Consider the following 13,474-nt stretch of genomic DNA (forward strand, 5'->3'; position numbering starts at 1 on the left):
AGGCCAATATTTCGGGCAACAATTTCTCTGCAAGAATTTCACATCATTTCTCGGGTGATTCGCTTTGATAACCGTGATACTAGACCCGGTCGACGTGAAAGAGACAAACTAGCTGCAATCAGAGATGTATGGGATAAATGGGTGGAAATTTTACCGTTACTGTACAATCCTGGTCCTCACGTTACAGTGGATGAACGCTTTGTTCCATTCTCCCATGCGTCACAGGTCCAGCCTGTCTCACCTGTGTCTGGACACGTGGAGTGTCCTGTCCCTCTACACCTCCAGCCCAGCATAGAACCCAGCAGCACAGGGCCAGAGACACCCACAAACTCAACACTGCCCCCCTCATATTCTTACTACACTCAGAACTCACTCCTCCATAGGAAGTTTGGAAAGGAAGTTGTGATTTTTGGGAGGGATACCTTAATAGTTATAGATAGCAACATTCTGCTTAAAGTTAATAACATTGTTTACATAGACTAGCCAGGCAGGGAAGTTAGCTATATTCCCAATTTTTTGTTCAGATTTAGACAAACATTAGCTAGCCAGCAGTTTCTGGTGTCGAGAGGAAAGAGCAAGGTAAAACTACTTTATCTACCTAGCTAGCTATGTTTCAGTTGTCAACCAGCTGTCACTTGTCACAGTCTTTAACCGGACAAACTGTCATTAGCAGAAATCTGTTGCTGTGTTGAAAAACTGAAAGTTGATCCGACAGTGACACTTCTCCCTGTAGCTTTTAGGCACTAGCTAGCTGGCAAGGTTATTAGCTGCTACAGCCAATTTTGTTTTGTTATTAAACGTTGTACTACAGGAAAAACTGCTGCCTATATGTCCTGTTGTGTCGTTATTCACCATGTCAGTGACAAGTTTGTAACAACAGCTGTCTAGCTAACTAACTAACATTAGCTACAAACCCTGTGCTGTTGAGTGTGATAATGTCTCACGTGTGCATGCACATCCATGTGGATGGAAATTAGCATGACAGTAAATCTGCATGACAGCTGCATCATGTAGCTGAAAGTGAAACATGTCTTGGTCATTGCAGGCTGCGTTAGAAGACAAAGTCTATCTATCTATCGATCTATCTATGGGCCAGTTTCCCGGACACAATTAATCCTAGTCATGGACTAAAAAGGACTTTAAATTGATCATTTCAATTGAACATGGAGGAGTATGTGTAATCAGTGTCCAGGAAACCAGCCCAATATGGTTTATGACAGGGGTGGCTGGCTAACCATCCTTGTGTAGAGTAGGGCTGCCCTACCCTTCCGCAGGACATTGTTCCAGCCCCAGTATGAATACACACATTCTACTAATCAGCTGCTCCTTGATTAGCTGAATCAAGAAGTGTTCCTGCAGGATTGGCACATTGGTCTGCACACCCAGTAGCTCACTTGGCTCTTTTGGAGTAGGGCCGTTTAAATTATGTTTAGTCACCTGTCTCTATTAACAAGTCAATCAGGAGATTCGATTAAGCTGGACCGGGTGCCCAGGTGGGTGGAGTTTGCACCGGGTGAAAAGTTAATTCGTTTTGGATCTAGGTGTCACGACTGTTGAAAGGAGAGGACCAAGGTGCAGCTTTGTGAGCGTACATTTTCTTTATTTTAGCAAAATGACGCCGAACAAAAACAATAAACACTACATAAACAAACCGTGAAGCTCAAAGGCTATGTGCCCTAAACAAAGTCAACTTCCCACAAACACAGGTGGAAAAAATAGCTACCAAAGTATGGTTCCCAATCAGAGACAACGATAGACAGCTGTCCCTGATTGAGAACCATACCTGGCCAAAACATAGAAATAGAAAATTATAGAAACACAAAACATAGAATGCCCACCCCAACTCACGCCCTGACCAAACCAAAATAGAGACATAAAAAGGATCTCTAAGGTCAGGGCGTGACACCAGGCTGCCGCCCTGTTCTGGCCAGCGGGGAAGTCGGCTCAAAACAAAAGTGACGTAGATTAAGCACGTGGAGTAATGAGTAGGATTCTGTTTCTATTTGCAAAAGTTATTGTTTCTGAATAAAATGCTTTATCTGCCTATCCAATGAAAACTACTTTGAAAATTCAAACATATACAGTGTATACTGTATATAAAATGGATGTGTCTCTTCACAGTCCCCTTTGTACAGTAAGGTGTTCTTTTATGTGTTTTTTTATTTTTATTTTTTATTGCTAGCTTGAGTTACCTGGGGTGGCAGAGAGTTTCATGTAGTATGGCTCTATTTAATACTGTGCGTTTCCCAGCCTCTGTTCTGAACCTGGGGACTGTGAAGAGACCTCTGGTTGCATGTCTTGTGTTGTACCGATGAGTGCCAACTGCTTGAACAGAAAGTTTGGTACCTTCAACACATCAATATCTTGCACAAAGACCAATACTGATGCTGTCAATCTCTCAACTTTGAGCCAGGAGAGACTGTTCTGTGTTCATCTAAGTGTGTTACGTGCTGCTTTGTTACACCCAGCAGTTTAGTCTTCTCAACTTTCTCAATAGCCACATTATTCAATAATAGATCTAAACGAGGTTTAGCGTTGAGCGAGTGATTTGTCCCAAAAATTATGCTTTTAGATTTTGAGATATTTAGCACTAGCCTATTGCTAGTTACCCATTCTGACTGGAGCTCTATGTGAAGTGTCTCAGTTATTTATTTTACTGTTGCAGTCGACATGTATACTGTTGAGTTGTTAGCGTAAATAGACACACAGGCTTTATTAAAGGTCATTGGAAGGTTATTTGTAAAAATAGTAAACAATAATGGCCCAAGTCTGCTACCCTGCGGGACACCACATTTAGGACCGTTGTAGTGACCATATTACCACCACACCATGGATCACGAGTCATGAAGGCAGTCAAATTTCACATAACCGTTTAGTCACGGTAATTAGGCTTCTCCAAGCTCTGATGCTGGTTATTAGTAACCTACCAAACGTGTTAACTGCATGGTACTCAGCACTCTATTGTCCTTCTAATCACTCTGACATGAATGAAAATGTAATCAAAAATCTAGTCAAACACTTCATGAGAGCCCATGAGCTCGTTGCGCAACATTTATTTTGTACTATGGGGGATAGTAGACTGACATAGGCTAGTGCTTTTGTTCGTTAGGCCTACTCATCTTGTTGGCTGATGAAAAGTAAATGTGGACAGTTCTTCCAATATCTTCATTATGCACCTAGGAACGTGCGGTTGCGTCCCGGATGTGTCTGTCTTCACTTGTACCTTATGAGAAAGATGTGAAGGAGAGCCATGTGAGTGAGAGGTGATTCGGAGCGCGCAGCACTCAGGGAGAAGACCACAACGGCCAATGGCCACAAAAGGCATGGATTTTTTTAGGGTAGATTACGGCCACACGAAGGGGATGCAACCATGAAATTCTAGGCATTATCAAGTGCTTGACAAATTGTGAATGAGTGACTGTGTACAGCCTCCGCAAAAAAACAGGACCTAACATAAGGACAACTCAGAGAATGCTATTATGTTCTTCTGAAATACAGTGCCTTCGAAAAGTATTCAGACCCAGTGGTGGAAAAAGTACCCAATTGTCATACTTGAGTAAAAGTAAAGATACCTTAATAGAACATTTCTCAAAAGTAAAAGTGAAAATCACCCAGTAAAAAAACTACTTGAGTAAAAGTGTGAAAGTATTCAGACCCTTTGCTATGAGACACAAAATTGAGCTCAGGTGCATCCTGTTTCCATTGATCATCCTTGAGATGGTTCTATAACTTCATTGGAGTCCCCTGTGGTAAATTCAAATGATTGGACATGATTTGGAAAGGCAATTACCTGTCTATATAAGGTCCAACAGTTGACAGTGCATGTCAGAGCAAAAACCAAGTCATGAGGTTGAAGGAATTGTCCGTAGAGCTCCGAGGCAGGTTTGTGTCTAGGCACAGATCTGGGGAAGGGTACCAAAACATTTCTGCAGCATTGAAGGTCCCCCAAAACACAGTGGCCTCCATCATTCTTAAATGGAAGAGAGTTGGAACCACCAAGACTCTCCTAGAGCTGGCCGCCCAGCCAAACTGAGCAATTGGGGGAGAAGGGCCTTGGTCAGGGATAAATACTTTCTGAATGGACTGTATATGTACAGTATGTCTACCTCAATTATCTTGTACCCCTGCACACTGACTCGGTACTGGCACTCCCTGTACATAGCCATTTTATTTTCTACTTTCTATATATATATATAAAAAAAAAAAAGATTATTTCACCTTTATTTAACCAGTTAGGCTAGTTGAGAACAAGTTCTCATTTACAACTGCGACCTGGCCAAGATAAAGCATAGCAATTCGACACATACAACAACACAGAGTTACACATGGAATAAACAAAACATACAGTCAATAATACAGTAGAAAAATAAGTCTATATACAATGTGAGCAAATGAGGTGAGATAAGGGAGGTAAAGGCAAAAAAAAGGCCATGGTGGCGAGGTAAATACAATATAGCAAGTAAAACACTGGAATGGTAGATTTGCAGTGGAAGAATGTGCAAAGTAGAAATATAAATAATGGGGTGCAAAATTAATAAATACAGTAGGGGAAGAGGTAGTTGTTTGGGCTAAATTATAGATGGGCTATGTACAGGTGCAGTAATCTGTGAGCTGCTCTGACAGCTGGTGCTTAAAGCTAGTGAGGGAGATAAGTGTTTCCAGCTTCAGAGCTTCATATATATAGCCATGTTATTTTAAATCATTATGTGTATTTATTCCTCATGTCAGTTTCTATTTATTTTTAAAAATCTTATCTTTAACTCTGCATTGTTGGAAAATGACCTGTAAGCAAGCATTTCACTGTTAGTCTACACCTACGAAACATGTGACAAAAACAATTTGATTTGTTGCCATGTTGTCCTCTCCATCAGGTTCTGTTTTCATCTGTTCAGTTGAGGGGCTGGGTCTCTGTTTTCTTCACTTTGGGTTAGGCTTCTCACACAAGCAATAGTGAATATGGGGCCTTTGGCGTCAAACTCCATAGCTTGAAACAGCTCTTCCTCCTGAACGGTCCTGAGTTCGTCCTGTTTCTCTTTTAATATGTGTGGGCTCTGGGTCCTCTTGCCCCAGACTGGGCCTCCACTCCTGTTCAGTGCAGCTGCCCACAGGAAACCTCCTCTTCACAGACTGGGGGAGTGAGTTGCTGGGCCAGGGGGTCTGAAAAATGAAATATAGCAGCCAATAAATCAAGGAATAATTAGTTATATTTCAATCTAACATTGCTTCCATAGTTATCTTTATGTACCCTGAGGTTCAACCAGAAGTACTGCTAGCTGGAACGTACAGAGCCAACAGTCCTACAAAAGATTCTAATGACTACTATTGTTAGTGCAGCTAGCTAGCTAACATTGGTGAATTCGTTACTGATAGACACTTGATCTGATTATTCTTTTAACAAAACGTTGTCTGATTTATGTTATATTTAGCTAGTTGATACAAACCCGTCCTCTTTTTGCGGTTGATTGTTCCGTTTTCTGGTTATAGTGACTTAATTGCACACACGACTGGAAGAACTCATCAAATTGTTTGACTTGGTCAGTACAATCCGGTTTCCTCGGGACGTCCCTACTCAAATTTAACCCTTAAATCTTTTAAATTAATGGGTAGGAACGTGTTTGATTGATGTTCTAATTCTCTACCTAAATCCTAGGACTTGCAACGTGCCTTCTCTCTACATGTAGGCCTGGACTGTGAACTGATTCTATACCCGTCTCCGGAAACTGGATGGACAAAAATATTTTTGTCATGCCCTTGGACTACTAAAATAATCCATGGTATAATTCCCTCCAGGCCATGGCACGCCCATGCCTCCAAGTACACCACAGCACAGCCCCACTATGTACCAAATGTTCTATACCATCATTCAAGGTTAAGCTGCCTACCAACCATGTGTGCAGCATGCCTTTGACACTTGGAACATTTTATCCAATATACTTGTTTCATGGTAAAAAATGATAATGACTTACCGTTCTCAAATGTAACCATACGCGTACATTGTTTTAAATGTGAAAACAAGATATGGCCTTGCAATTACGATCAATTCAATTATTTTAAACCATGTCATGGCTTTTGTAAATTCCTCTAGCTTTTCCACACTGTGTCCAATCGTATAGCACCATTTCATGCATACATCCAAAGCATGTCCCCAAACAACCTTTCATTAGAGGGAGAGACCTCTGCAACTGACATGATTAATAGCAAACAGCTTAAAGAGCACAAACCATTTAATAAATGTTACTTTTCTGAATTCTTATGTTACAAAGACACAATACCCACATGTAACCATCTGAAATCACACAGACATTTCAAAGTACATCACGTGTGTAGTAAAACAGGTGTTGCATTTCAGTTACGGAAGTAAATTGAGATTCCAATTCAATAATAGAAAGTTACTTATTGAAACAAAATGGCCATTTTCATTCTTCAAATTAGGATTTTGAACACTAGTGAAGGTAATTTGCTTCAGTGGAGGTTTAGAGTAATGCAGTCCTTTATTACATTACTGTGAGAAACACCTGTTGTGTTGAGGGAAGGCACATTCTGTTGAGTTCACATGTTTTCTAACCAGACAATGGAAACTCGAATGTTGGTTCACTGACAGAGGAGTAATGGTGCTGCTGGTAGGTTCCTCAAACCTGGGTGGTATTCATTAGCGCACACCGGTTCAAGACGTAGCAAAACTTAAATTAGCGTTTATTGGAAAAGTTCAGGCAGTCCCGCCCTGTTTCAGTCAGTACTCTTCCGTTTGGGATCTAGTGAATACCACCCTGATGTTGGACACACCAGCTGCATCTCAGTAGTCTACAATGGCTTCCTCAGTTTGTCTCCTCTCCATCTGAACTAATCTGGAAACTGGTGATGTCATAGGCCAGCTGTGCACAGCAAGTCTGATTGGTGCACGTTGACATGGAGGCCTAGGATTTGCCAGCCATGCCCCCTCGGCTCCTCCCCCCAGTGTAGCGGAAACTCTTCAAGGGGTTCTTGCTTCGGAAGTCCTTCTAAGAAGAAAGAGGGATGAGACGGGGTTAGACGGATCAGAGTATCCATTACAGTTTTGAAAGTAAATGTTTGCTTATTGTTTGTTGCTCCCAGTGTGAAGGAAATAATAGGGGGGAAAAAGCTAATGGAACAGCTGCAACTCCCCAGCCTGGTCTTTGTTGAGCTAGGTTAGGGTTAAGGCTAGGGGTATAGGGGTAGAGTTATGTCTGGGCTAGAGTTAGTTCGGGACCTTACCTTAAAGGTTGTCCTGACGACCCCATCAGGTTTGGGCTTCTCTCTCCTCCTCCTCTTCCTGCTGGACATTGGGTTGGCCACTCCCCTCAGCGTCGGAGGGACTGAAACGGCCAATGAGAATAGTGTTTACATATTACCGTAAGCTGAGTGTAATGTTGAAAACCATTGATAGGAGAGAGGTCCCTAAGCAACGTGTGTCTCTTACTGAGGTATTCTGGTACGTTCTTCAGGTGTGGCTTGATGACAGCAGGGTGCAGGTCTTTATCGTGCCTCAGCAGCTGCAGGTCTCGGGGGTTGTCCTCAAAGTATGTCTAAGTGACAGAACAACTGACCAATCAGTGCCGTGGAAAAGGAAGAGAAACACAAAGGGGAGCAGGAGAGAGAAGGAGAGAGAGAGAAGCCCACTCACCTTGAGTTTCTCGGAGTTGAGCAGCTCCTGTTTGATCTCTTTCAGTCTGGCCTCCCTCACCGCCTGCTTAGTTACTGACCGCATGGCATCCTAGACACACACATGTATTCATACAAAATCCAAACTACCCGGTGTATAGCCCACAGCGTTTCATACCGCACCTGCCCACACCCGCTGGTTCTGTCCAACTCCCACCCGCTACCGCAAGAACTGGCCCCGAGCCCAAATGCAGCCCCACAATGTTATTTTAGGCATATGTGACGCAGCTCACTTGCCAGCCATATCAAAAACACGCAAAAATAACCCAAGTAGTAGGTTAAACTACCAGACATTCTCACATGGCCTAATCATATTTAAAACTACATTTCCTTGGAGAGGTAACCGCCACGTGATTCTCATGCAAAGGCAGCCTACTCTCTTTCATTGAGTCCACCCAAACTAGGTGCACTTGATCTCGCACGCCCGACCAGGAGGGTTTACTTAACTTCAGGAGCGAATTGTACAAAAAAAAGGTATTTGAACACAATAGGTAGGCCAACTCATGCAAAGCAGAAAGACGACTGTTTCCAAATGATCTGCGGAACAAAAATAGTTTAATCCCAAAGTTGTCTTGTCTGACCGCCTGCTCCCAACCGCAGGATGAAAAATCCAGACCGCGCCGCAATGATCTTCGTTGGGACCCGCAGCCCTCTAGTGTGAGGTGAACAGGTGTGATATAACATCCCAGGTGTAATGTACGTACCCGGCAGCGGTATCTGAAGCCCTCAATCTCCGCCATCTTAAACTCGTACGGCTTCAGAGCACACTCGGCATTTTCTGAAAACGCACAACAGAGACGCTAGGTCAAACACACACAGACTACCGTTCCATCCGCACAGAGAACAGGGTCACAAAGACAGACTACCTCAGATAGAAACACAGTGGCTGATCTTACCTCCCATGAGTGCTTCCTCCACCTCTACCAGCAGGGGGAGCTCTGTGTGTGAGATGAAGGTGAGAGCGGTACCTGGGTTGTCTGCGCGTGCCGTTCTACAGGAGGAAAAGGTTGAATTGTTCAGCTTTACCCAATACCTTCATCCTTTGAGCGGAGAGCTCAGGGGCAAAGTTTGAATGACACCCTCTTCTAGAGCTCCGCTCAAAAGTAGTGCACTACAGGAGCAATAGGGCGTGATTTGAGATGTAGCCTTTGTGTGTTATTTCAGGAGGTACAGGCTTGTTACATCAAAATTGGGCAATACAATTGTATTCTGTTGTATTATGTTGACACTGACCGCCCAACACGGTGGATATAGGACTCCACGGTGGTGGGGAAGTCAAAGTTGATGACGTTGGAGACATTCTGGAAGTCGATTCCCCTGGAGACGCCGTACTCCTTGTCCTTGGCTCTGTGGGAGTCAGGTGTGAGAGGTCAAGGGTCATTATACCGTCGCCTCGGGTGTATTACCTATGAACCGAACCAAACGAAGCAGGGAGCCACGTGAATTTGTCCAATAGGAACTCTCGTTTCCGTTGCGAAACGTTTTGCTACAGTGTACACTACTGATTACCCCCCTGCATTAGTGCAGAGTTGAAGAACAGCTTCCTAACTAACTAAGTGGCTCCTTCTCTGCTACAACAAACAGCTTCAGTCCAAACTGAAGCACAAACAGTATCATTTCAACTCTGGATAAGGCGTTTAAAACGACCGACTGCTAAATGACTAAATTGTATGGTGCAGGATCCCATACCTCCCTGCGTTCTTCTTCTTCTTCTTCCCTTTCCCCTCGGCGGCCTGCGCTGTGGTGGTGGGATCAACCAATACCTGCTCGTCCGTGGCGATGATGTAATCATAGAACCCCTGGTTAAACTGGGTGATGATGTGACACCTGGGGAGAGGGGGCGAGAGAGAGAGCGCAGGAAAGTGTTCAGATTTTGATGGATAAACGGATGGATGTCAATCAACACCCACATCGTTCCTTCCCACCCTCCTCACCTGGAGTGGACAGGCAGCTCAGAGTTGAGTACACAGGTGGGGATGCTGAACTGTTCCAGGAACAGTTTGAGTCTGTAGCACCTCTCCACTGCCCCAACAAACACCAGGGTCTTGCCCTGAACCAGGTGCAGTTTCAACAGAGCGTAGATGAGCAGGAACTTATCCTCTTCCTCACACTGAACACTGTACTGCTGCAGCTGGGAGCTGTCTGGCAGCTGGGAGCCCTGCAGCTTTAAAATCACCTAGGACACACACACACACCGTATGAGAGGAATTCCGACAGAGAATATGCTATTAAAGCAGGGCCGTGTTCAGTTGGGCACACCGTCGAAAAACATAGTGAAAAGGAAAACTAAAATGAGCACTACTCTTGTTTGTGTTTGTCTTACAGGATTGTGCAGCAGCAGTTCCTTCAAGGCCTGGACATCCTCACTGAGAGTAGCTGACATTAGGAAGGACTGGTAGATCTTTGGCAGGTGGCTGATGGAATGACACACACAAATAAAATACATTTAAAAAAGGTACATGGGAAAGAGAGATTCCCTCTAAACAGGTTTCCATCCAACCTTTTTACACAAGTAAAGTACATGTCACGACAGGCCTGATGGAAACAGGAAACGTGTCAACAAAACAAGATGACCCTAGACTAGGTGGGATCTTTCTGTGTCTGCTATGCGAGAAATTGCGGTGGAAACCCCTTTATGCGAAAAATTGATATAACAACCATCGCATCGAAGTAAACGGAGACAAGCACTGATATGTTCTGTGGTCCTCCCACCGCGATGCGAGTAAAGCACGCACTTTATTAGGCTACAGATGAAATAAGGTATGATGAACTTCACAGGGGGGTGGAAGTGCACGGTGATGAAGGCCGACGCTGCTTTTCAAATGAATATCGAGGGTCTTATTCCGGGGGCACGATTGGCTGCCGCGCGACAAATAAAAAGAATCGTGCTTATTTACAATAATCTCATCATGTAGGTAGTCTTCCCGCACTATCGGCTAGAGAACACCTGCTAAGACCAGAGTGGGTACATTCGCTATACAACGCAACATTTAGTGTGACATAATTATCAGCAGAGTTGAAAAAGCGATGGAAACCCATGTAGCTTGTATTTTGGGGGGGGGGGGGGTCAGTACAAGGGAATTTAACCGCAAAAGTTATTTGTATGTGCACTGTTATTGTGCACTGTCATCACGCACAGCCCTTTACGCAAAACACGTCAATTTGATGGAAACATATCTTGTTGGGAAAATTAGCGTATTGATTTTTAGAACATTCACATACATCTTTTGCCAATTGGATGGAAATCTAGCACATTTCAACATAACCACTCACAAACAGTACTCCATTATAGATTAGTGACACTATCAGAGTGTGTGTACGTCTCTCCGTCTTACCACAGCAGGCCCTTGAGGTCGGCCTCGAAGCCGAAGGAGAAGAGCAGGTCAGCCTCATCTATGACCAGGGTCTCCAGCGAGGCCTGCAGGTCCAGGCTCCGGGCACTGAGGTGGGCCAGCACCCTAGAGGGGGTCCCCACTACCACATCTGGCTTTTCCATCAGGATGGGCCTGTCATGAAACACACACACACACACACACACACACACACACACACACACACACACACACACACACGCATGAAGACTGCACATCCTTCTTCCCAGGCATTAATACACAGACCAGAACAATGTATCCTGTAACAATATGTTAGATGATGACAGTTGAGCAAACGGACCTCTGGGCAGACAGGTCAGCCTTGCCGGAGATGTCTGCCACCCTCACGTCTCTGGCACAGTAGGCAGTCAGCTGGCGGATCATGGCCTGTACCTGCTGCCCCAGCTCCTTGGTAGGAACCAGGATCAACGCTCTCACTGCCTGCTCACGTACATTCTGTAGAGAACACAGGAAGGTTCAAGCTGTTCCACACTCGCTATAACTACTGATTACTCTTAGCCCAATCGAAGGGCTATGCCACTACTACCAGAGATGGTCTAAAGCACAGGTGTCAAACTCATTCAACGGAGGGAAGAGTCAAGTCACTCCTCCCTTGTACTTGATGGACCAAAGAATAATCAGTTAAGATCACTGGTTAGTTAGGAACTGCACTCACCTGGTTGAGGTCTTACTTGGCCCCGCTCTAGCCTCTATGAATCAGAGCGTGAAAGACTCCTCTCTCTCGTCTAACATTTTGTGAACAGTCCCATGAATGTACTCAACCCGTTGTTCTAATTTTGTCATGTAGGAGGTAATCGGAGACAAAATACCAAGAGAGTAGTGCTATTAACCTGACTTTCAGTATGCTGGTCTGTATATCAGTTTTATATTTTCAATGGGAACGCTATTAGCATGCGACTTGCATAGTATGTCAACAATGGCCGAGTTTAACCCGAAAGCACAGACCAAATGTTATCCCACGCAATCAGCTGGCAAATTTCACAAGCACTTCCAGGTGATTGCAAAGGAACACGCTTTGGTCGACAACGTTCGGTTACCTGCAGCTATTGTTCACATATTGTGCATCACATGAAACTCATCAGAACCTACCGGTGCTGCAAAACGTTGGGTAAACAACATTTTCCTGTGGATACCTCATCCACACTTCCTACAGCCAAATGTACCAACAGCACAGACTACCAGTATAGTACGTTTAAATATCATTTTGTATCAATTTGTAAGTCGCTCTGGATAAGAGCGTCTGCTAAATGACTTAAATGTAAATGTAAAAAAAAAAAATCAACATTCTGGCTTGTTGAAACTATTGAATATTTTTTAAAGCGACTTATTTTGGACTGATAGCCATGGAGTACCCATGGTAACGGTGATGTTTAGACCACAGCCATACCACCCTCCATCCATGGAATGAGTTTGACACCCATGGTCTAATGTTATAAACCCCTTGATACAGTATGGCCTTTGCTACTACTACTTCTCACTTGTTTGGATGTCAAGATACGCTGGATGACGGGCACAGCGTAAGCAGCTGTTTTTCCTGAGCCAGTCCTGGCCCGGGCTAGAATGTCCTTGCCCTCCAGAGCCAGTGGAATGGCTTTCTCCTGAATCAAAGTGGGCTGAGCCCAGCCCAAGTCCGCGAGGGCCTATGTGGGGAGGGAAAAAGAAGTGTCTAAGTTACTAGCTAGGAAATCATATCAAAACAAAATGCTGTGGGACGTTATATGATCTCATTCGTTTCTTTCTGAAATATTCTGCATGACAACTTCTTGAATTTCCTGTATTTAAGGTGATTGTTTAAATAACTAGCTAACTAGTTACATATTGAAATAACGTAGTTACATAGCTAACTAGGTTAATTCTACGTCCCATTTAAAATTGAATACGTTGATACCCAGACAGCTTGACAGGCAAAGTAAACACTTTTACATGGTAGCTAGCTAACAGTTAGCTATCGTTAGCGATGTATGTTAGCTATCCTAGCATCGTTCAGTGTCTACTGGCGTATAGTTCTCAGATTTATATCACAATTGAGGTCATGCAATTTAACAATTCATTTATCCTCATATAGTTTCACAGGAGAGAAGAACATCTACTTTTAAAATGCGATCATCTATGCCCATTTCATGGAACTGCAGCCTGTCGGTAGCCATTTCTTGTCTCTTCTGATTCCACCAGGCTTCAACACGTGTGTACGTCGCTTGACTTCTACGTCATCCATCACTTGAGCAGGGACGCGTAGAACATTTTTTATTTGTTTTTACGAAAGGCAACATTATTCCCGTCAATTAATACATTTTCGAATCTATATTTTGGCCGTTTTTAATTAGTTAAAATATTTACAAATCACGTATGCAATAATAGATCAAATAGATTATTATACCACAACTCAATTTTGTAAAGACCAA

The 13,474-nt window shown here is 43.7% G+C and overlaps 1 protein-coding gene across 1 annotated transcript; it reads right to left on the reverse strand.

The window, feature by feature from the left end:
* Positions 1-6,206: 6,206 nt before the first annotated feature.
* On the reverse strand, positions 6,207-13,273 carry ddx56 (DEAD (Asp-Glu-Ala-Asp) box helicase 56). Its single transcript, XM_055935979.1, has 14 exons — positions 13,163-13,273; positions 12,551-12,712; positions 11,353-11,507; positions 11,016-11,186; positions 10,004-10,094; positions 9,615-9,856; positions 9,370-9,507; positions 8,914-9,027; positions 8,577-8,671; positions 8,385-8,458; positions 7,643-7,732; positions 7,439-7,544; positions 7,234-7,334; positions 6,207-6,998 (listed from the first exon to the last, which is right to left on the reverse strand). Exons 1-14 carry the CDS (start codon positions 13,217-13,219, stop codon positions 6,915-6,917), a joined length of 1,680 nt encoding a protein of 559 aa, XP_055791954.1. The 5' UTR covers positions 13,220-13,273; the 3' UTR covers positions 6,207-6,914.
* Positions 13,274-13,474: the final 201 nt, after the last annotated feature.

This window comes from Salvelinus fontinalis, chromosome 10 (assembly GCF_029448725.1).
Source record: "Salvelinus fontinalis isolate EN_2023a chromosome 10, ASM2944872v1, whole genome shotgun sequence".
In the NCBI taxonomy this organism is placed as follows: Eukaryota; Metazoa; Chordata; class Actinopteri; order Salmoniformes; family Salmonidae; genus Salvelinus; species Salvelinus fontinalis.

Bases quoted from the DNA above. Each gene is read 5' to 3' on its own strand.
- ddx56 (XM_055935979.1), bottom strand. From the start codon at position 13,219: ATGGCTACCGACAGGCTGCAGTTCCATGAAATGGGCATAGATGATCGC. The intron at 9,508-9,614 runs GTGAGGAGGGTG...CCCTCTCCCCAG, and splicing joins GAGCTGCCTGTCCACTCCAG to GTGTCACATCATCACCCAGT. The intron at 8,459-8,576 runs GTAAGATCAGCC...GTGCGTTTTCAG, and splicing joins GGAGGAAGCACTCATGGGAG to AAAATGCCGAGTGTGCTCTG.